A 24,652-nucleotide genomic window follows, 5' to 3' on the forward strand; every position below is an offset into this window, starting at 1 on the left:
TTTAAAGTGTGTCGACAGATGGCAGTGAATTTACTGGGGTTACAAAATTTACTATGACAGTACCGCGCTAGTATAAGTTACTCTATGTCTCAGGGTCAACGAATAATCTCTCAATCAATTTCTGGCAATGTTATGACACTTATGACACTGACACTTATTTATTTAATCATCTGAAAAACGAAAATAATAATGAATAGGGATTAGACAGTAGGTCTAATGATGTGGCCAAATGTAGACTTGTAGAGTCATGAGATGGGTAGGGTTGCTTTACGTCAGGATTTTTCTTGACATGGATACATGATCGTCCGGCTGATGTCCGGACTTTTGTCAGGATATTCCATTTTTTCATATGGTAATCCTGCTCTTGGGCGTTGTTCAGGTTGTTCTACACTTCTACAGTGTAAATTGACAAACTGAAAGATCATAGATCACCGTTGTTTATTTATTAACATCGCTTTTGACATTGAAGGTTGTAGTTCGCAGTTCGCAGTGGATCCAGCCTCATTGTCCGAGGCTTAGGTGGCGCGGCATCGCGACTCAAAGGGCGCCGACAAAGAGGCGCCGCGGTGCGGGCGGCATTAGCGGCCCGTTTGATGTACGGGGTGGGCCGGTAGGGTTGCCAGATCTAGTGCTAGGCAGAAGCAGGATTTGTGTTAAGTAGTCTTAAGGTTGTGAGGGGTTGCTGAGAGGTTTGATGATGCTTTGTTCTCAATTTAGATCTGGGATTTACGATTAAAATTATTTAAAAAAAATTGGCTGTTGTAAAGGTTTGCATCATTCGCCGAATATCTACATATATGATTTTGTTTTGTTAACAAGTATACTGGAAAATTATGTACTTAAACATTAATTGCAAAATGCACTAACTAAGTATACCGAAGAGGAATTCAAGACTAACAAGGTATGTTAATTCTCGCTGATAGCAGTGGAATTGGTAACAATTATTCGTATTTATAATCTGCTCTACCTACTATACTGTCTCCCTCAACCCTTTACTTACAGTAACGCATCTCTGTTTCGATTTTATTTTTGGATAGGTGTGCTTTATGAAAAACCACGTGCTTTATCAATAGCGTTAAATATACTACCATGGCTGGTAGTCCATCTAAAAAAAATGTTTGCACTGACTTGAATAAAAAAGTCGTTTCATAGCAATTTGACATTAATGATGACATTCCACACTTTGTTATTGCAAATGCCATTAGAGTTAGCTTGGTTCGACTCTAGGTATGCAGAAGGCTGACGCGGGTAGTTAGCAATGAGTTCTGCTCAACCCTACTACGCCGCCCCCCCCCCCCCCCTCCCGTGCCTGGCTCAAGTGAGTGTGTTACTCTTTAACCTGCGAATCGCGACCGGCTAAACTTACCACTCCGCTAAATAAAGTTAAAAGGCTCTTAGAGCTTTGTCTCGACGCGCCTTTGATGTGCGGCGCGAACATCCCCCCCTTCACCCCTCCCCCCTCGCAAACAGTTTACCGCAAGCTGGAACTATTGCCTTTAATGCCTTTTCCTATTGGATATATCCCAGCGATTGATTAGTATGTTACGTAGTGCTAAAGGAATTTCCCAGGAAGCGGTCCGATCAAAGTGGTCGTCCCCCTTTGATGACGGATCACTAATACTGGCCTGCTATTCCTAACGATTCAAGGCATCGCTTTAGAAAAACCAGCGTAAGCGCAACTCTATCCCCGTAGCAATTGTAAGGTGTTATTGATCACATTTATACCGGTTTGTATGAAGCGATGCCCTGAATAAAAGATGTGAGTAAAATCCCTGAACAACCCTTGTCGTTTTGATCTCTAGTTACTATTAGTTACGCTCTTCTATGCGATGTTTGAAAACAGAAATCTGTTTCGCTTTCGCTTTGTGCCGTTCCATACTTTTTGGCTACCTTTTGTAAAGGCCATTTCGTTCCTGGAATTCCGCCTTCAGCCTTTGGCAGAAATCTCGATTTATTTAATAATTTTAAACTGAAGCATTTAGTGTGTTATTGATAATTTTCGAATGGCATCTAGTGGATAGTTGGATGCTGATTAGATAACCTATTTGAGAGACAAGTAACGAAGGTACCCAGAGATATTCTACAGGAATACTACCTATTGGTATTAATTTCTTTTTCGGTTAGATAGTGCTCGTTTGTCTAACCTAAGTTCTTGATATATTTTACTTCATTGCTATACGGTTACCCGGAAAAGATGCTTCAAGAAGATTTCGTTTATATTGTACCTTTTATTTAATCTCATGACATCAAAGTGTCTTAAGAACATTTTGAGTCTACGGCTTAAAGGAAAAGTTCAGTTAAAAAGTTTCCAATTCCTGTCATTTCAGCCTTTGAAGCCTTAACATTAACACCAAAGCCCCAATCTCTAATTTACGCGGTACCGAGAAATGGCAGACAGAAACACGTGAAATGATTTCTTTCGACAGGTAATCAGCTCGGGTATGGAAGGATTAACTTCCCTTTTGATGTCGTACTTGTAGACACGGCCTCATGTATACACGTTTACGCTTTATTCCGATTACGTAAAGTGAACGTGTGTGTATTTGTACCAATCATCTATTTTTTCACTCATTTGTTGGTAGACCTTATAAATAAATAAATAAATTTGCATGTATGTGTTTAAAGGAGAATTTTTATTCATAGAAAAAAATCTACTAGCCTAATAGCCCATTTACCTGGGCTGTCTCATCAGCGCTTTGAGTGTAATGTAGCATATAGTTAAAAAGTTTTAGAAACTTATTCTCTATGGATATCAAGGGATCACCTATATGAGTCTATTCCATTAATCTACCAGTGCCAGTTCCCGACGGGTCCCCAAGCAGTCATTACACACGCACTAAGCGACTCTTTGATGTGCGCAAACTTTCCGGTTTTCCTTTGATTGGTATAATGGAACTGCGCGCTGTTATTACACTAATTGAATTTTCCCATTTGGAGTTCCATCTGATCTGGCCGACGGCGTATGTGTGTCGGAGTTGGGACGGGAGTAAGCCGTTTTTGATCGTTGTCGGGGATTGTGGTGGGACATTAGGCAATTAATGCCGGCCGCGGTCAGCCATCATTGGCCATATTGAAAGGTAGTGTAACTGTAAAATGTAAACATGAATTTTGGTTGTAAAGGGAAATTAACGCTGTAAATCTGTAATATAAAGTTCAATAAGGCTGTGACTCTGATTGGTAAATTTAGACATTATGTCACATTAGGAGGACTGCAGTGAGTGATAAACTAAATAGATAGATTTTTTTTTTAGAATTCCGAGTAAGTAGGTAAAGGTAGACATGAATATTGAATATATTCTGGTCACTGGGCGCCATTCATTTATTACGTTAGAGATTTTCCCCCTCCCTCCCCTATGTAAGAAAAAATAATAATAGGCTGACCCCCTCCCCCTATATTAAGTAAGAATCTAAAGGAAAAAACCGGCCAAGTGCGAGTCGGACTCGCGCACGAAGGGTTCCGTACCATTACGGAAAAAACAGCAAAAAATCACGTTTGTTGTATGGGAGCCCCATCTAAATATTTATATTATTCTGTTTTTAGTATTTGTTATATAGCGGCAACAGAAATACATCATCTGTGAAAATTTCAACTGTCTAGCTATCACGGTTCGTGAGATACAGCCTGGTGACAGACGTACAGTCGTTTATTACCCTTTGGGTACGGAACCCTAAAAATTAATACACGTTTGGTTTGTTTTAGTGTTTATTTTTCAAAAAAAAAAAAAAACATTTTTGGAACGTTTATTTGTGTTGTTAAAGGTATTGGAGCCCGTTTTAGCTAACTCTGCACCGTGTTTGATAGCACAGTGTGGAAGTATTATCAGGAGTGCGAAACTCCTTGCTTCGGCCAAACTCGGCTTCTTTCGGCTCAGCATTGCTCCGAGCAATTATTAGGGTTGGCACAACTTGACGTCCCTTTGCGTGCACGACCATAGATAAAATAATGACTTGAATTTTGACAACCCTAAATAGCCGAAAGGGATAGTGCCATATATTAGAAAGAGACATCATGATTCGACCCTGAACCGCTGTCAAACTTCGGATTTGTACAAATACAAATGAGTTTATTTCATTACTTTTTACAGCTTTTACTGATTTGAAGGAAGTTTCCTAATTTCCTTTCTGTACGGTACTATTATTTATTCTGTGGTATTATTTTAAACGTCGTAATTTCATAATATTAAAAAAATCGTATCTTTGTGATCTTACGTAAGAACTATGAAAACCCTCTCACCCCCTTGTAAGAAAAAATAAGATGTTCGACCCCCCTTCCCCCCTAAATCGTCTTACCTTACGTAATAAATGAATGGCGCCCTGACAAATTACAAAACACTGAATAAACGATTTTTTTTAAATAAGAACTCATAAGAACTCAAATTAATATAAAATGCTCATTAGTCGTCAAGTCTCCCATTAATATTTAATGGGAATTGGTAATCCTTGATCGAGCTTTAGAGACGTTTGAGGAATTGCATCTTTTGTAAAAAACATACGCAATATTGTTTTTTGCATGTTTTTTGCTCATTTTAGGCGCTTGATGAACACTAAAAAAGTGTCACTTTCATTTCAATTATAATTCCACAAGGTGTTTCGAATTTTGACATTTGATACCGATACGAATTCGACAAATGTATTACGTGGGCAGTAATAAAAGATGTGAATTGTATAAAGTAATATTTTTAGTGACAGGGCACAATAGGCCGCGTCCCCGTCTAGACAATTAACACCAATAGTTTATTTTATAACCGACGTCTCATGTTCCTATTTTATTGGTCTGTTAATTTAATTATGGGTGGGACATCACTCACACTAGGTATTTTATGACTAAGTAAATAAAATATAATAACTTTGTAAGAAACTTACTTTGACAATCTATGTGGTCTCCGTCTTTACTGATATTACTTGTTGCAGATAAATTATTTCACCACCGTCCCGTCACAAAAGATATCACAATGCAGCGGCATTAAGCTGCAATACAGGTTAGTGTTCAGACAAAATTATTTTTATTTATTACTAATTATTACATTTATTATTATGAAATATTTTACTACGAATAACGCGAATTTCTTCACATTTTGTTTAGTTTCCCGCCAAAGTTATACTATTTTTGCAGTTCGTGCTGCCATCTATACGAAAATATTCTAACGTATGCAAATACGGTTGTCGCATGCTTCTTGATGTCTACCGCGGTTCGACGCGTCGTCGATAGAGGGCGCTAGTTGACAGCTGTCTGTCATGGTTGGTTGATTGTCAAACTCGTGTCACTGTTGTATACAAAACCAAACCAAGCTAATTTATTATTAATTTACAAGAAACTTTTCTGTTAATGTCGTCCGTTTGGCTCCGCAGCGGCCGCCTTTATTGTTGTAACAAGTAAGAACAAAGACCTTGCAGTGTTTCACTCATAATTAGTCAGAAAGCCATAATATTGTCTCCCGAAACAGCTAATGATCTCAGGATAAATACCATTCCCATCTATCTAAATTAGCATAAGGTGTGATACAGTGATTATCTCGCAATGTTCAGATTTCCGTGTACGAAATAAACAGTGTTTTGGTGTCGCGAGGTGTTGTTTTAGTTAGGGCTACGAAATGTGACAAGTTTGTTTATAGTTTGTTTCCTGTCCCGAGACTCGAGTTTCATCAATGGGAACCGCGTTTTATACTAGATAAAGTTACTGCTAGCGGTATAGTTAACCATACACTTTGAAGTGTTACACATTAATATCCCTAAAAGTGTTTTAAAAGCTTGATAAAAACTGTAATAATGAAACCTTCTAAATTTACTTTCACTGGCCTTGAGTCACGCATTTTTTTTTTGTTCTTCTAACATCTAGTAGTGATGTGCATAACCAAACTTAGATATTCTACTCTTAGATATTAAAAAAATGTTAATCAACCAAAATATACATTGCATTCTATTCTCAGTTGCATGCATTTGGCATCAAGTTATTGATCCACAATAACATTAAACCCTATCATAAATGCAAACCACTGCATAATTGGTAAGGGTCCGAAGCTACACAGCTACGGACCCATTGTGTGGAGCATTCAGCCTCCGCTCGGATCACTTGTACCACAGCGGTTGCTTTGCGCAGTCGTGCCGGAATCAATTCAGAGTTTTTTATCCCAAATATTAATAAAGATCATCTTATAATATTGAAAAGTAATTCCTCTGGTGTGCTACCTCAGTGTATTGTTTGTTTATGCACAATAAACATGGTAAGGTCTATTATAATTTTTTGCCCCAATGTTTTTTCTTTCATAACTTGCTTATTGAACCGTGAAGTTATGATTTAATATGTTTTGACATGCCCTTATTATATTTAAGTTTTTTGTACAATACATTATGGGATAATTTTTGAAAGAGAATTTTATAAATTTTTGGGCTTGCTATGAAATATTGTTTTTTACATTGGGATGTTTGATATTTGATATCGAGTGTTATTAATACTTTAATTTGCGATGGTAAACTAGCGTGTAGATGGTTTGCCCAGTATTTGTGTTGGTAAATGTGCAACACCTTAGGCTCCGATCGATGCCGGAGACTCTTGACTTCAGTCCGCCATCTCATTTTTTATTGTTGTCCCGTTCCAACCTATACAAAAACTTGTGATGCTGGATATGATCCTCATTGTGTGATGTATTGATTTTTTTGGTGGCTTGGTGGTTTCTAGTGATGCGGACTGAATTAATATGATTCCGGACATAACGCATCATTTCCTTTTATTATATTGTGGCTATCTATGGATGAAACTAATTAAAGAAGCTATTAAAGAAGAAGAAGTAAAATATTTATTACAAACTGTTTAGTTGTTAAAAAATTGTTTTTTGTGAGACTAATTGACAATTTGAATAATTATAATAGAAAGAGTAGGTATAAAAGCTTTTTTTTATTGTATTACCTAATGTTTTTTATATATGATTCACATGTTTTATCGTGTTAACTCGATAATTAAGCAATACTTCGAAATATTATAAGATTTACGCACCTATACGACCATCTACTTATACTAATATAAGTAATATATAATTTCTCAGATTTTTTTTCATTACACTATGAAATGTGTCGCGTGAATATTCAAATAGATATAAGTGATTTGCGCGGGGATGCTTCGTTGCTTCGCACCAAGGTGTATAAAATAAACCGTTTTATACAATGATTAGTGTAGCAAATAATTTGGTAGCTTTTGTAGCCTACAATACTCTCAATCCAAGATAAGAAGACACGCCCCATTCTTTTTAATTTTATGATGTATTTACGTGTTTTATTTTGATGCGCCAACTTACGCTTTTTTGACTTACGTCTTAGTGAATTGGAATTACTATAAATAAACGACTAGATGCTGGTTATTGATCTTAAGCCCGTGTCTTTATTTATTTATTTACATTTTATTGCACGAAAGAAAACGTCGTATTATTATGTTCTTTTATTATGACTTTTGCATTTTTTTCGAGAAGGATTTTCTGCTCTATACGGCCTTGGTTTGAACCCACGGTTTTTGACCACCACGCCCATGAAAGGTTGAAAAAGCCAGTGATTTTATTAAAATAGTTGTAATGTGTTGTTGTCAGGTGGTATCTCGCCATGCAGCGCGCGGGTGGGAGCACGGCCTGTGCGCCATGAGCCACACTCCTATAGGCGGCCACCCGCAAGGTATGTACCTACAGATGTAGATGTAGTCATAGAGTAACTTATACTAGAGCGGTACTGTCATAGTAAATTTTGTAACCCCAGTAAATTCACTGCCATCTGTCGACACACTTTAAAACTAAAACGACGAACTACGATAGAATGTATTTAAATATAGATAAATTATTATTTTTATTTGCATTAATTATTTTTATGATTTTGACCCATGTTCTTTCACTGATATGCGTTAAAATTATTAAATAACAAACGAAACCGTCAACGCCATTACACGACTGTAGGCCAAAACTAGTAGCGCCCTCTGAACGAGAATCAAATTTTCTTGATTTTCGAGGCACGTTTTTTCCTTAGACTGTATCCATCTATTACGGAGTTATATCTATCTTTGATGTAGTGTAGGGACGCCCGGCCGGAAGCAGTCGGGCTGTCGATCGCGTGTCGCGTTCATTCAGCCCAATTCCCTGTAGTTGGAGCTGCAGGTTACTGTCCCGGCGGCATTCCCACACCATTCTCCTCAAATCTTCTTGTATTCCTGCAGAACAGAAGGACATCTTTATGTTCGACATCCTTTAGTTCGTTTTCTTCTAGTGCGTATGTACCTAACATCTTCAACATTCATTTTACCATACTCGGATAGACGGTGCGAAAACTCGCTTTCGAGTTTAGTTCCATTACCGACTACTGAGGTATTCAATAGATCGATGAAATACCGCAATATGACCAAACTCGCTTACGAGTTCTCGCACCGTCTTAATGCAATTTGCGCTTGCGATATATCACTGCACATATTGGTGCACCTGCTGGCGTAACCGTATCATGCCCATACTCGGAACATTACCTGAAGGACGCGACGGCCAGGGTTTTCTACACCGCTGCTTTTTGGGAATAATATATAATAACAGATAGAGGTGATATGACCGACGCTGTTCCGGCTCATCTGAAATTCAATCAATCAAACGTTTATTTGCACATAAAAACATAATACAATGCATGCAAATACATTTATATGACACTTATACATTTGCATTGGTCATTTTATTTAAACATATCGAAATGAGGCGATTAGTTTCGCGACAGGATTACGTTTCTGCCCGTTCCCAAAAGGGCTCAACTCAACAAAATAGTTTTCTTATTGAGATCGTCATTTTGGTTATGTTTTCCTTTGTAGCGTTCCAGTGACGTCAATCAAATGCGTCGGTGGAAGAAGTTATGGACTTACAATTTTTACTTTGATTACAACTGATTGACTTTTATCTATGACATTAAAAGAAAACGTTGCATTCTCCTGCATTAGTTCGATTCATAGTTAGGTACAGTCAAGTGTAAAAATATGGGTGCACAAATCATACTCAAAAAAATGTCCCATAGCTCTTATGTCAACGAATTAAGAACTATGGGACATATTTTTGAGTAAGTTGTCTACACACATATTTTTACACTTGACTATAACTAGGCACATACTGTTTTATTCTTATGATTGCATATAGAAATCACCTAATGGTAGTGTTATTACGGGTTTAATACCTAAAAAGCGGAAACGCTTTCGAATGCGTTTTGTGAAATACGCGCGAGTATCACTTTATTTGGAAAGCGCTGTCGCCTTTTTCAATCTATTTTTAGACATTTTTCGTGTATGTAAACTTGTAATACGTAATCGCTAGAAAGAGTGGGTATTAACAAGGAGAGAGAGTCATGGCGGCGACATTAGGAAACAAACTAGATAGGTACCTATGTGATTTTAGTTGCTAAGTGTTCTTTATGTTTTAGGTTGGGATCACAAGCTTGCTGACCGGTCGTCGCTGCCGCCGGCCTCTGGCGAGGAGAGGAAGACCCACTCCAGACATGTCTTCGCACAACCACATATGTCTAAGTAGGTTTTCTTTCCCACAATTTTGGTATTGGTGCAGACAGAATACATACAGAATCTGTTATTAGGCGGATCCACACAGAACGAGTCGGCTCGCCCGAGGTAATGCGCCCGCTGCACGTCTACCTACACAGACCGAGCTGCTTCGCGCGACACTTTCCTCGCGAGGCGGCTCGTTCTGTGTGGAACCGCCTATTGGAAAAGCGCCTGTTTTAAATACCTATTTACAATAATACAACGAAGCTACCTTCAATGCGCGGGTTATTGACCGCACGCGCCGGCATAATAACGTTAGGGTTTGCTGCGCTTGGAAATGATGATACAAATAAATATGTAAAGTGGTATTTGATTTAAAGAAACTTTATTACCTACAGTAGCGTAAGCGCTACATTTATTGTTATTGTACATTGCTGATGTGTACCTATTGTTGTTTTTGTACAGAATGGGAGCGTCCGGAGCTCTGCGCTCGGAGACGGAGGGGTCGTCGGGCAGCTCCGGGCAGTCGGCGCGCTCGCTCGCTTCGCCGCCCTACATGCGGTGGGCGCGCTCCCTGCACGACCTGCTCGAGGTAACACACACACAAACAGACAGACAGTCGGAGCAAATAACAAATTAATAATGTTCCTAAACTAACTTTAAGACCATCACACTCACACGTCACATATATGACGTCGTCCATCTGGTAGCAGCCAATAAGCGTGTCCGCACAGACCAAGCCGCGGCAATAGCGCGCGAGGCAAATAGCCCCTCCTCGTACGCCGGCGTGTTCGAATAAACTTTGTAATTCCCGAGCCAATTGCGGTTGCGAAAGACGGCGGTACACAATCACCTGCTGTTTTTTTATCCATTGACAGCTTGACTTGTTTCTATGAATGTACTCACAACGTGTTATGTATCCAGGATGCAGAGGGCGTGCGCCTGTTCCGCAAGTTCGTCAGCGGCGCCGGAGCCCTGCACGTGGACCGGCTCAACTTCCACTTCGCGGTGCAGGGCCTGCGCCAGGAGACGGAGCAGACCAAGATCCGCCAGGTCGTCTCCGCCATATACAAGTGAGTACTGCTGTTTACGCTCCAACAACATAACAAGAGGCGTTTCCCATAGAGTGAGAACTTTTGTCACCAACACACTGTGGGACGAAATTCGGCTCTCATTGATATATAAACTGAAATCGTTATTTTTATGTTTTTTTGATTGAAACAATTAATAATTTAAAAAAAAGCATCCTTCACGGATATATGTAGTATGCCAAAAAATCACAAATAATTCATAGTATTACCATCTGCGAGGATATTACGGTTCGTTTTGCGGTTCTTGAGTAATAATAATTTCTTGTTCCTGTTCCATACATTATTTTTGAAAAAATATCGTATTTCGATAGTTTTCATTCCCAATCGTCTAAAATTCATAAGTTACCATAATGCTGGGTTAAACCTATTTCAATAAAAAAAAAACATAAAAATAACTTTAGTGTCGCCCGAGCTACGCGCCACGGTCACGTCGAGTGTCGACAAAGCTGAGTCAGTTTTTTTGAAAGTATTGTAACTAAAATTTGCATCGTTTTTTTCGAAAGAAACTTAAAAAAACGAGCCTTTTTAAATTTTCACATATTTCTCCGGGTTTTTTCAACCCTAACGCTGACAGGCCAACATGTAGGTAGGTGTAGTTCAGAGAACGTATAATAACCTAACCTCTCCACTAAAACCAGCCTATAATGTGTCGCTGAGACAATTTAGAGTCCACTGATGAATCTCTTGTGTTGTCAGGTTCCTTCGCAAGTCGGCGCTGGCGATGCCGGAGGAGCTGAAGACGCGCGTGAAGGCGGCGCTGCGCGACGGCGCGCCGCTCGAGAAAACCGTCTTCGATCGCATGGAGCAGGAGGTACACCTTCCCATACCCTGTGAAACCGATATAAGGTCTAAGTACTAGTCGTTGGGCACGAAATTCGCTCTCAGCGTTAATAGCCGGGTTCACACAGTGCGAACATACGCGCGAGGCAATTTTCTCGCGCACAAAACGGCCAGTGTAGACGTGCCTCGGCCGAGGCGCGCGTGTAGTATCGAGATTTTTAGACGTGCCTCGCGCGCGCCGCCTCGGCCGAGGCACGTCTACACTGCCCGTCTTGTGCGCGAGGAAATATCGTCGCGTGTATGCTCGCGTTGTGTAGACCCGGCTAATGCTTAGAAAGACTTACTGGCTACATCCAATTCAATCTGTCTAGAGTCCTCGCGCCATCTATGAGCATTTTCTGTACCAAATTGCGTTAGGCTACACCACTATTAAGAAGTTTTTCGCGGAGTCTTTCGAATAGTCCACGTAGATTTTTCTCATCGCGGCGATGCTTCATTAGTTTCATTACCTGTTCCATTAGCTCCTTAGTGTTTGCAAGATAAATAATGGAACTGTATTCCCCCAGGTGACTCGAGCTATAACGGAATCGACCTACCAAGCCTTCCTGCTGAGCGAGGCGTACGTGTCGTACGTGTCGGCCGCCACGCAGCCGCTGTCCTCGCCCGACGCCTCGCCGCCCGCGCCCAAAGAGGTAATAACTATTCTATAATAGTACATTATAATACAAGTGTGCTAAGTTGATCAACACACACGAGGCGATATTGTGCGCGCGAGCTGTAAGCGAGCGCGCAATAAGAAAGCCGATGTGTGTAATGACCAATGCACACGCGTTTCATATGACGTTTTTCAACACACTTGCGAGAAAAAAAAGAAACTCATATTAATCAAATTTTAATAGTTAAAACAGTTAGTATTGTGTGTTTCATCTGTCATACTCGTGCCGGCCGCCCCTCGCCCCGGCCGCGGGCGGCGCGGCGGGCGGGCCGGCCGGGCCGCGCACCGCGCAGGCGCGAGGAGCGCGCCGGTGCCCGCCAGTTCGACCAATTAAAGAAGGCTCCCTTTCCATGCATATTATTAGCAATCAGTTACCTTCTTAACTCAGTCGGATAATATAATGAAAAAGCACGAGTGGAATAATACACTGAAAGAGCACGCGTGTTTAATATCTAGGATTATGAGCCAAAAATCGGTGGAATAAAAACGTCGTTTTGAGCAAGTGTGTTGAAAACGCTATAAAGCGATGAGCATAGTTTATTTTGTTCTTATTTACTGACAAATTGTGTTGCTTAACTTCAAACTCGGGCAAATCCATTCGACCCTCATCAAATACCTACTCTTTTTTTTAATACCAAAACCGCATAATCTGACAGATGGATTTACTCGAGTTTAAAAGTTAACTTCGGCCCTTGAATTTTAAGAACCCTTATTATGTACCTGTTGCATAAAATAGTAGTATATCCAGGTGAGCTTGGGCCTGGCCACGCTGCACGAGGGGCAGGAGCTGGGCGCGGGCGCGGGTGTGGGCGGGGGTGCGGGTGCGGGTGCGGGCGGGGGTGCGGGTGCGGGTGCGGCGCCGGCGCGGCTCACGCACGACGCGCTGCTCGCCACGCAGGCGCGCCGTCTGCACCACGACCATGCGCCGTACGTATTGTCTCACACGCCAATGCCACTCCAGTTCAGTGTGTGTTACTGTGAATACTGTGCCAGCAGGCGAGGCACTGCGACAGTATCTCAAGTACAAGATAGACCCTTAGGGGTCATCCATTAATTACGTCACACGAGTATGAAGATTTTTTTAAACCCTTCCCCTCCTTGTCACATTTGGCGAACTCCTGGTGTGACGTCACATATTTGGCAATTTTGTTATAAACGAAATCAACAATTTCAATTAGTTTTTATTAATTTAACAAAAAACATACCCCCTAAACGTGTGATCTAATTAATGGTTGACCCCTATTGACACTAAAATCGGTAGTTACAATGATAAAAACCCTCATTCAAATCCAAACATTCTACTGTAATCTGATAATTTGCTCGCGTAGTATGCATTAGGAAGTAATTATGTTAAATTTGTTTTGTATAATATATACTTATTATAGTTATCATTCTCAAGCAAAAGATAAATTGTCGGTTGTTAATAAAACATCTTAAACCTCTTAGAGCCACTTGCATCATCCTCATAACCCGGGGTTAGCCGGTTAAACCTGGAGTTACCGTGGTTAACAGTACAATTTGACACTGGTTTAACGGTTTAACCGGTTAACACTGGGTTAGTGGGATGATGCAAGTGCCGCTTAATTAATTAAATATTGCCTTTTGCTTGAAATCGTAACGTATAATGTATTAGTCAATTTTTTTAAATCTCCATGAATTTCACACACGTCACATATACCTATATTTGCTCAAATAAATAAAAATGCCTACAAAAGATTCTGTTGTGTTATAAATTCATGGACGATTTTGTGTGACCCCATCCTTAGCGGCTTTTTACATTTTTATTTCATCAAACAATTGTTGACCCCCATAGCATGAACCAACTTAAATATTTTTAAATAGCACTAAAATTTCTGCAAAAAAGTGCATGTGCGAACACGAACAAAGTTTTCGCTACATCCAAATGTCAGTATTAGACCAAAAAATGTACAGATTTTTTTATATGTTAAATAACCTTCTGACTATGTATTCGTACATTTGTAGTCCGAGCCACCTTGCAGAAATTTCGGTCGCATTATTCGCCATTTTATTTTATATTGAGTTTAGTTGCCCCGGCAGCTTATCTGATGTGTCGTATCGTTTGCCCCCATGCCTGCATGCCGCCCTGCTGCGCTAACGCTGTGTTGCCGCCGATTGCCCCTTTCCATCATCCACTCTAAATAACCTTATTATTCATAATATAACCCTTTGCTTACCCACACATCCTTCAACCCTTAAAACCTTTCCCAACGCGTCTGGCACGTTCGGCTGGCAACAGTAAGCACCGCACGAAGTCGGTATATAGCGCCCACGTCACCTACGCGGGATACACCCCGGCTTCGAGACAAGACTCCGAGCGAGCGAGCTTGAGCAGTGGACGGACGGACAGTGATGTCGTCTCGCTCTCCGGGAGCAGCGTGTAAGTGTTAGACAAGGACAGCAAGTACTGAACGTCCACACCAGCATCGAGGCAAGATTCCGACCGAGACAGACTGAGTAGCGGCCGTACAGACAGTGATATCGTCTTGCTCTTCGAGAGTAGTTTGTAAGTATACCTATATGTACCAACAGTTGAACTGAGCTGGATCTAAGCCAATTATGTCGCTGAAGATAGTAAGGCGTGATGCGAGCTCACAAAGGCCTTGGGACAACAAGGTGCCCTAGGACATCAACAAGCTACTGTGACATCTGAGTCGCTAGCCCCGAGTGTCTGGCTAGCTGCGAATGCAGTGTGTACACTTACACGCCCTTGCCCATCGAAAAGGTGAATAAACAATCTTCTAAATTCATGGTACTGCTCCTACACTCATATTCAGAACCAAAAAGTGACTTTTGCAAGCGTGTTTTTTGTTTGAAGTAAGTATTTGCACTATCCTGCTTAGTAATGTAACTTACTGTCGCCCTAGTAAATACTCGTAACGTATTATTGTGTTCCCTGCACGAGTTTTTATCATATAGTTAGTCGTTTTAATAAAGCTTTGATTTTGTTTCAAACACATTACTTATATATTTACACGAATGTAGCAAATTTCTAGTCATCTGTCTTGTTTTAAAATTTAAATCACCATAATTTCATCGTGCACCGAAAATAATTCTAATAAAGCGTGTCTCGCATAACGTCTTTTTTACTTTTCGATTTGACAGAAACTAATTTATCCACAGAATTATTCCGCACCAATTATTTATTATTCCAATACCAACCAAGGCGTGTTTTCATTAGCCGTTCATGTTGTAAGTGTCCATCGGTAGTAATGAATTGGTGTGACAGGGACGGGTTGTCGGCGCGCGGCACTCGCGAGCGCACGCGGCGGCCGCGGCTGCCCGGCCTCGACCGGAACGCTGTCATCAACAAGGAGCAGGATACCGCTATGGTGAGTCTCTATTACCCATGTGTGACACGCTACGTCACTAAAATGCGGCAGATTTAAAGGTCCCCGGCGAGCTCGGTTCTCCATACAAACGTAGTTATGCTCTCATTTTAAAACGACTAGCTAGTTTGCTCTGAAACTTATACTTAATAGGATAAGGTATATTGTTTGTAATTAGTTTATGTAGCTTCATATACCATAATTAAAAATATACAGCGGTAATTAAGTTTTTCATACAAAACATGTTTTTGCTCTATTTCGTTTGTTTTATAAGCGGGAGCTATATAAACTAATTACAGATCTAGATATACCTCATGTCATTGTATGTGCAAAGTTTCATTACAATCCAACACTTAGTTTTAAAATGAGAACGAAACTTCGTTAGTATGGGAAGGTGAAATTCGGCCGAGCTTGCCGGGGACTCTTAAGGCCTGAGAAATATAAAATTACTATAGTGTTGTGCAGTCAGGTGAAAAATACCTTGACGTTTTAAAATTTAAGTTTAATTTACATACCCAATGAGCCAGTTGGAACCGGATAAGTGATACAAGGTTTTCGTTTTACGCAGGTGATACCGCGAACACAGCGGATGTCGGCGGAGGCGCTGCGAGTGTTACCGCCGGCCGAATTTGCTCCTCTCCTCATTGAGAAACTGGAGCGGGTGCAGCGCGACCAGGTGCTGAAGGAGCGCCTCGAGCGACGCCTGCAGGAGGTAATTTATAGTGGCCAAGTTAGAGCTGTGCTTCTCTACGTCCAGACGCGATTAAACGATAGATCGCTCGACGGACAGAAGGCAGTTATATTATATCTATCATTTAAGAGGCACGGCATCGTGGTTTGTGATACTCGGGAAAGAAAGGACCTACACATTGTTCGCAATTATTCATTAATATGATACTATATTTGCCGGCATCTTCTCAGGTGAGAAGTGTAGGTTAGAATCGGGGTTAGTTTTTCTTAAATAAATACTTTAGTAACTAGCTTCCTAACGTTACATGGCGACCCCGCCAATGGCTAACACGGCCAGTGAGTGTACGTTAGTTTAGCAGTCGTTTCGTTGCAGGGTGAGGGCGAGGATGCGTCGACGCAAGCGTTGCCTCCGCAACTTGTCGCGGCCGCCATTCGTGAGAAGTTGCAGCTGGACGACGATAACGACCAGGATATCCTCGGTGAGTCCTCACCAAACTATTCTTCAGGGAGCAAGTCCTCGAATACATTTAGTGAGTTAGACCCATGAGTTGTCGGTTTTTTGAGCACGCATCAAAGGGAATCGCCGGGTGGTTGCGTTTGCGTTGTACGGGCGATCATGTGGATACTTGCACGATCATCTTGCCGATGATAGACGATGATAGTATCAACGATCATCGTCGATAGTGTAGAGGAGGCATTAAAGTCAGTTTCGATCAAACCTCGTTTTACTTGCATATCTCTCTCAAGTGTTAACAATGTCCTCTGACCTTCCAGACCAGCACGTGTCGCGCGTGTGGTCGGAGCGCACGCCGGGCGCGTCGCCGCCGGGCGGTCGCCGCGCACGCCGGCCGCTGCCCGTGCACGCGCACGCGCACGCGCACGCGCACGCCCGCCGCGCGCCCTCCGCGCTCTCCGCCGACTCCGGACACTGCGACGCAAGCGAGCGCGCCCACCCACCCCTCTCGCACTCCAGGTAATTAAACTCATCCTATAGGTAATTTCATTCGAAGAAACAAAATTCGATTGGCCCGCTTCGGGCTTCGTCCGACTTTTCTTCATGGGGGCGCCACAGGTTCTCGATACCAAAACACAATTTCACATTTACAACTTTTTAACATTGAATATTTTCTTTTTATTTTCGACAAATTTACTCAATCAACACACAGTTCCCTCCGCAGATCGTTCTCGAAGAAGACGGTGACGGAGCTGACGGACAGCGGCGTGTCGGTGGTGAGCGACGGCGCCAGCGCGGGCGGGCGCGTGCTGCAGTGGATGGCGGAGGGCGAGCGCAGCCGCCGCGACACGCAGCACTCGCGCGCCTCCTCCGCCGACCGCGACGAGCCGCGCCGCCGACCGCATCCCGCACAGAAGCCGCGGTCAGTGCATACAGCCCGTCCTATACACACACACACACACACACACACACATCCAACAGACAGTTCAAATGTTAATACTGTTAATACTATACAATCCGGCTAACGATAACGGCTTTGACAGGTGACCAAAATGGCGATATATTTTAATCATGTACCCCTACAGGATTCCGTCTGGTATTATTTGTATCTGTCCTAAATCTACGTGAAAAAAAAATTGTGTTCAGTTTTAGACTCCGAAGAAGTTTTCGGTAGCAGCGCGGACTCTTTAAAATTTCGTTTTACCTCTATCGGTTGTGTGTTGTGTTTAAGTTCAACAACTATTTTAAACTGACAAAAAAAGTTCCCGATATACCATTTTCTACCAAACATAGTACGACAACAACATAATACGAGGCTGCAGAATATCTCTTTCCACTAACTTTAGCATTATCTAAATAAAAAAATCGAGAAACTTTCCAATTGATCGGCTCATTTTCGTATATAATCTTCATCAAATGTAATGATCCGTTTATCCTGAACAGTGTAACCGGCAGCGGACGCAGCGGCACAGGCGGCAGCGGCAGCGGGAGCGGCTGCGGCGAGCACACGGTGGTGGTAGTCGCGTTCCTGGACGAGGCGGTGCCGTACCGGTTCAAGGTGCCGCAGGTGCCGCTCACGCTGCGGACCTTCAAGGACTTCCTGCCGAGGAGGGGCAACTACAGGTAACACACACGTCCATACCTGTGCTTAGGAATCCTTACGTCAAACTAACCTTTTACAAATTCATACTAACCGATGTTAATTTCAAGGTGACTACAATAGGAAGTTGAAGGTCTATTCTATATCAAATGAAATAATTCAAAGGCTTTGACACAGGTTTCATTGATCATGGTCGCGGATAAACTGCTATGCCAGTAAATGTTACCACAGATATACAGGAACATGTGTTCTATTACCCGACGAAAGTCAATGAAAAAGTTGAGCATAGACACAAATATAGTCAACGATCCGACTCATAACATAATATCCACGGGTACAAAGATACATCCCGTGTTTTTTATAGAATTCTAGATGATTATTGTACTTCAGCTAAGCACGAGACAAATATTAAATCAAAACCTTTGTTGTAGATACTTCTTCAAGACGGAGTGCGCGGACCTGGACAACACCGTGATCCAGGAGGAGGTGAGCAACGACGCCGACACGCTGCCCATGTTCGACGGCAAGGTCATGGCGCGCGTCAAGCCCATCGAGTGAGCGCTCGCCTCGCTCAACGTGTACGCTACGCTCAGCGTGCGCGCTTTGTTCGACGTGCACGCTTCGCACGAGTGTTCTGTGCAACGGAGTTTAGACTGCAAACGGTCAGATCTGGATTGTGATCACTTGATCAGTTGCCATATTGCGTGCTAACTTTTATTATAGACTGTTGAGATGAAAGTTTTAAGGAATGTGTTCATTGAGTATTACCTAGCATAGTGCCTTTGAATAAAAAAAAGAGAAATGTGGTATGACATTTAAATATCGGTTTTTATAAAAGTATTCTGTGGAATTTATACTTTTCTCTATTGTTTACATTTACGTTATTTGCTGGGTAATATTAAATGAATACATACTCTCTGTTGACAAAATGTCAAAAATAAGGTCACAATTTTTTTTATGCCTCTGGTTAGTTTGTCCTACTAAACTAACTAAAGGTACGAAAATGGATCTGACAATATCTGCGTCATTTTAAATCGAAATAAGACAACTTGTACAGTTTAGTCATAGAAATTGATTTTCTTACAGAGATAAAGAGTTATGCACAAATCTCATACAACTGATAGATACAGAGCACGAATTGTGATAGATTTATGAACATCTGACGAATTGTGAAATTTATAAATGAATATATGACAGCAGGTTATCATATCGTATCGATACTGATTATTCGTTGTACTAAATATATTTAGTAAATTATTCTGTATCGAATGAAACGGTTAAAAACCATAATCAATTGTTTTGCCAATGTGTACGTGTACGTGTAACTATTGTCATCGAATAGTTTTATTGACGACAACACTCGAGGCAGTGCGAAGCTAGAATTTTTAAAAATTATTTATTTTATAGAAGTCAGTGTTAAGGCGGTTCCCTGAGCCAGAAGGCGAAAAATCTTCTTATATGATCATGTTTTTCTAAGAGGCTTTGATATTCGTAGACGTGGAAAAAATATACGTAGTTCTTGACTATATTATCTTTAACAACATAGCTTCCGATACACGAATTATGACACTTCGCTCGATACAATTAATTCCCAAAGTAACCTCTAACTCGGACTTTTAATCCTACTTTACTCGGTTACTTATTATGTGATGCTATAAACAAAAAAAGAAGAAAAAACAATCTTAACATAAATAGTAATTTCATAGCTTTAGATTTTCGTTATTGTAAGGTAACGTTTTTAAAATAAATAAAAACCGACAAAATTCGATCAAAATTGACACTTGGCGCGTATGTTCTTTCCCGTTCTTTCTTGCGAAATGTGGCAAAGACAGCGCCAAACCGATGGAACAGCCTTAAGTACAATCGGTATAAATACGCGACTATCTTTATTTGGTTCCTCAAATATTGAAATTCAAGCGCAGTGGTAATTTGCAACGTTAAATTTTATTTGAATATTTAAACATTGGTTTTAATGTTGTTATGTAGAACAATGTTTAAATATTTCGAAGAATACTAATTTGATAATGTAGAAATTGGACTGCGTTGGAATTTCATCGACGTTTTTGTCGAAGTTGCGATGACATTAGCACATTTGATCATCACAAGGTTGCTTGTGTAGTGTCATTGATCGCGTAGATTTTATTATTTTTACACGGAGCTAGTTCAGTACGCTTGTACGATATATTTTAAGGCCGCTCGATAAGCCACATGTTTATTATTAATTTTCACATCAGCTGTCCGGACACTAGGTCAAGCGATCAGTTTTTTCGTCAAAATAAATGGGTGGATCAACTTTTTTTTTTTGTTGTTTTTCTGTCACATTAGCCGTTGCAGTACAGTTTGTTAGAAGAAATGTTAATTTATTTATTACTACGTTCAACTAATATGCTAAGTAGATGACCCAAACTCATTATGGAAAGTGCTTATATCTGCCACAAGAATATAAGTTTGGTTATTTTACATACAATAAAACCAGGGTCAGGCGTGGCTCACTCCACGATTTTTTTCGCGCCGCTATAAGTACATGCGACCCACACCAATTTTGGTGTCTACCAGTAGTAGTTGCCGCGCACCGCTGCGGAATGGACGCCTGCTCGCGCTTGCGGTCTTATCTGTCATAATAGACGCGTTTTGTTGGAGAGTGAACCTTCTGTACCTAGTACTATTATTTATTCTGTGCCAGGGTTTTAAGAGTGACCCAGGATACCGTAACCATGACAACGACTGACAAGTAAGTTGATTCACCCAAATACTGCCATAATGTTTCTAGTGTCTGGCTTGCTCTTGCAGCTTTACACGACTGCTGTTACACGTCTGCAAAAATATATATAAGGATAAATAATATCAATGCAAACTATACTCTATCGAAATACATTTAAGTGTTATTTTGCGCGGTCACGCAACAGAGTCGTGTAAGGCCGAGTCTAGTGTTATTTGAATGACTGCTTAGTTTGTATATTTTTAAATTAATAACTTAGCTATAGTTACGACGTGTTCTGTTTAAAATTTATTACTTCGTTAAATTGGCTTTCGGAATTTTGAGATGTTAATGAATTACTGTTTGACGGAGAGGGTACTGGTTTTCGTCTAACCTATTTAATACCATAATTAATCTAGGAAAAAGGAAACTGTTTAATATATTAAGGCCAATAAGTAAATAAATCTGTTGTTGCGCGTACCCGTTTGGTTAAACTTCTATTCCAAATACATATTTTTACATTAAACTATAAATTATATAGTCAGACCGAGATAACTCTGCAGCGATTGATTTTTATATCACCGACGAGCAAGTGATATTTTAAACGTCAAACTTCTATAAAATATGGTATTTAAATAACACTTGCAAATCGCTGCAGAGTTGTCTTGGCAATAATTCCATGGTTCCATCTAAATGTACATTTTATATTGTAATTTTATAATTCAAATTGTAAGCTTCCTTTTTTCCGTATAATGTTCGAAAAGCAGTGTCTTCTCCGGAACAGTTGTTACAATGAATTTAATAATCTTCCATCGTGTGAGAGGATCTCATGTAACTAAACGTTCTCCATGAAGTACGATACATATGAACAATGAAACTGAGTATATTTCCGTTCTGCAGCTGTGAATAGGACTTACTTAGCGAAATAGAATAAGTCAGTATACTCCGGACTGGTTGCACCGCTTTCTATAACCCTTTACCTTACCTTACTGTCAAAGGGGCGTTTTCAAAATAAATATTGAAAACCTGATTCTCACATTTTTGGGTTTTTTCAGCTCGGAATCACTGGCATATTCAATCCTAATGATTAAAAAAAAGTCCCAAAAAATTGTAATTCCACTACGTCACGCACATACAAGTGAATTTTTTTTTCACACTAAAACGTGACGTAATGGAATGGACATCTTTTTTTAATGGCAGGATGGAGAATGCTGTCGATTCTGAGTAGAATGAGCCCAAGTATGTCCAAATTTGAAAGAATCAGGTTTTCAATATTTATTTTAGAAAACGCCCAAAGACTTCAGCTGACGCGCGCGGCTACAACCCAGTATCCGACAAGGTTCAGGTGCGCGATAAGTTTAGCGTTTACACAATCTACGGTCTCGGTTTACTATGGAGTGCCATAGTAGACCTTATTGGAATGCAAGAAGGTAAATATTAAACTGTATCCGTGCGCGTCTGTAGACGTCTTTGGAGGTCAAAGGGCTAACAAAATATACAGGACACGACCCAAGACCTGTGTTTACGAAACCAGTATTATGCTATTTAATATTTATATCCAATGGATAATTCTGCCAAGTATTTTAATACTAAACACAACCATTTTTGCGATCTATTTTAACACGTATTTCTTACATGTTCTAGGACTGAAATTCTTCCGCTTGCCAGTTTTATCCATTGGAACGAATTAATCTGCTTGCCCAGTGTTATAAAGAAACACCTAATACTTTACACAATCCAGTGACCCGATTTGAAAGATTTACTAAAGACGCACAAGTATGCCACCTTAGGGAGAAGATATTGCACAGGAATACCAACCTAACCTATTACTTTTTCAATAAATGCTTAAAAATAATAATATCTTACCACTTCGGTCATCCCGAAACTACGCGCAGCCAGTTATCAGACAGAGTCAAACAAATACATGAACGTTAATTCTATTAGTAAATCTATCAATTCAGTATTACTGTACCATTCACATCCGACCAGTGTTCGTCGGCCAATCAGTTCCACTATCGCCTAGTCCATGTCCGCGAGTCCGCGGCACGAGTGAGCCGCGCGCGTCACGTACCTATTGTTTCGCCTACTGTAACTGTAACATATAGCTTAAGTTAGTGTATCCGGTCCAGCGGCGTGCCCACCCCGCCCCGCCCCGCCCCGCGGGTGCACGGTGCGAGAATCGGGTGCGGAAATATGTGCCTTCAATGTTAATACATTTTTCATAGTTGATGCTTCTATTAGACTAAGTTAACACTTGTAAATATAGATGTAACACTCCTTGGATTCTAACTTTATTTTTATTTAATTTAATATAACACATTTTAATTTATTGCCGGTCTGAGACACAGCGTCTAAACTTCCCAGTCGAGCTCTCCTAGGTTGCTATTGCTTCTGACAATCATCGATCTATTTATAAGTCTTGTCACTGCCAATTTTGTTTTTCGTGTCTAGCTCAAATTACTGTAATGTTGTTTGATGTCAACTCATGCGGACTATTGCCTTTTTATTTAAGAGAAGATTAGAACTGTGCCGCTTTTACTTATACATTTTACTGAACGCTGCGAAAATGAGTGTCTGTAATTAACGATTATAGTAAATATGATCGATTTAATCTGAAGGTTGGTGTATGAAGACGTACCCGTGTCTGAGAGGTATCGTAATATCCGGAATACTTCTTCTTGTGTTGGAGAGAGACGCTGTCAATTAGGCTTCTTAGGTACCGTGAAATGGGGTGACTTTAAAAATGTATGCTTCGCATATAATAATCATGTATTTTTTTCTTTTGAATGACCTCAATGCAACTTTATGCCGATTTACCCTGTCGAATACTTAAATCAATAATGAACAATTTTACTTTCTGATCTATAAAAGTAACTATATTTTTCAAATCACTCAATTGTGTCGCTTAACTTCAAACGGGTAAATCCATTCGACCCTCTTAGGAAATATCTTCCATTTAATACCAAAATCACAAAATCTGACAGTTGGATTTACCCGAGTTTGAAGTTAAGCGACTCAATTCTACGGTATTTGCATTGTTTTATTTACCATCGAAAGACGTGTTCATTGACAGCGTCCGGCATATGTGCGGTGGCCGCGGGAAGTGTACATTACATAGGGCACTTTCAGACCTGTAGCTTCTCTCTATAATAATACTGTCATAAATCTGTCCATCAGGACACAATAATCGCTTTGAGAACCATACAAAATTAAGAACCATTCAAATAATGGCGTTGCTAGATTTGTCAAATGTACCTAGAATTTTGGAGCACATGATTTTGTATAAGGACACTATGGTTTTCAAAATGTAACTATCTCGAAGTTTAAATTGTTTATTAAATTTGTACAGAAATACAGTTTTCCATGTTTAGTGAGGTATACGAAGGTGAGACGTGAGGTGGGTCGCGCACGCGCAGTATTACAGAGCCCGCGGCCGCGGCCGCCGCGCCGCGCCGCGCTTGTACAAACTATTTCATTGCTATAATCGGACTGTATTATTTTTTTATATAGAACGTGTAACATTTAAAAAAATAAACTGGAACTGTGCCATATACATGTGACTTTTATTGTATACCCAGATTTATTTTATTTAGTTACAATACAGATTTAATTTAAGTATCTACCACCAACAGATCGACTTGGAAAGCCGCAGTACCTAGACTGCATATTATAGACGGACAGCAAATACTGGAATGGAATAGCTTCACAGAGGAATACTCAACACGGTCAATCGGGTCAATACCAAGTGCTCTCATTTCAATACAAAATGAACACACCTAGCGTG

The 24,652-nt window shown here is 40.6% G+C and overlaps 1 protein-coding gene across 4 annotated transcripts in view; it reads left to right on the top strand.

The window, feature by feature from the left end:
* LOC134744387 (axin) overlaps window positions 1-24,421 on the top strand; it is an 88,104-nt gene extending 63,683 nt beyond the window's left edge. The window contains exons 3-18 of one of the 4 annotated variants that reach the window (XM_063678185.1): window positions 4,912-4,979; window positions 7,575-7,656; window positions 9,418-9,520; window positions 9,959-10,085; window positions 10,418-10,566; window positions 11,281-11,395; window positions 11,931-12,056; window positions 12,828-13,006; window positions 14,337-14,477; window positions 15,327-15,429; window positions 15,995-16,138; window positions 16,490-16,595; window positions 16,891-17,089; window positions 17,283-17,492; window positions 18,014-18,193; window positions 18,602-24,421. In XM_063678185.1, the coding sequence (XP_063534255.1) occupies window positions 7,623-7,656; window positions 9,418-9,520; window positions 9,959-10,085; window positions 10,418-10,566; window positions 11,281-11,395; window positions 11,931-12,056; window positions 12,828-13,006; window positions 14,337-14,477; window positions 15,327-15,429; window positions 15,995-16,138; window positions 16,490-16,595; window positions 16,891-17,089; window positions 17,283-17,492; window positions 18,014-18,193; window positions 18,602-18,728 (2,043 nt within the window). In that variant the 5' untranslated portion in view covers window positions 4,912-4,979; window positions 7,575-7,622 and the 3' untranslated portion in view covers window positions 18,729-24,421. Of the gene's footprint in view, window positions 1-4,911; window positions 4,980-5,170; window positions 5,374-7,574; window positions 7,657-9,417; window positions 9,521-9,958; window positions 10,086-10,417; window positions 10,567-11,280; window positions 11,396-11,930; window positions 12,057-12,827; window positions 13,007-14,336; window positions 14,478-15,326; window positions 15,430-15,994; window positions 16,139-16,489; window positions 16,596-16,890; window positions 17,090-17,282; window positions 17,493-18,013; window positions 18,194-18,601 lie in introns of those variants that run through there. The other 3 variants (XM_063678187.1, XM_063678186.1, XM_063678188.1) reach the window with 3 other exon arrangements.
* The last annotated feature ends 231 nt before the right edge of the window (window positions 24,422-24,652 follow it).

This window comes from Cydia strobilella, chromosome 9 (genome assembly GCF_947568885.1).
Source record: "Cydia strobilella chromosome 9, ilCydStro3.1, whole genome shotgun sequence".
Taxonomy (NCBI): domain Eukaryota; kingdom Metazoa; phylum Arthropoda; class Insecta; order Lepidoptera; family Tortricidae; genus Cydia; species Cydia strobilella.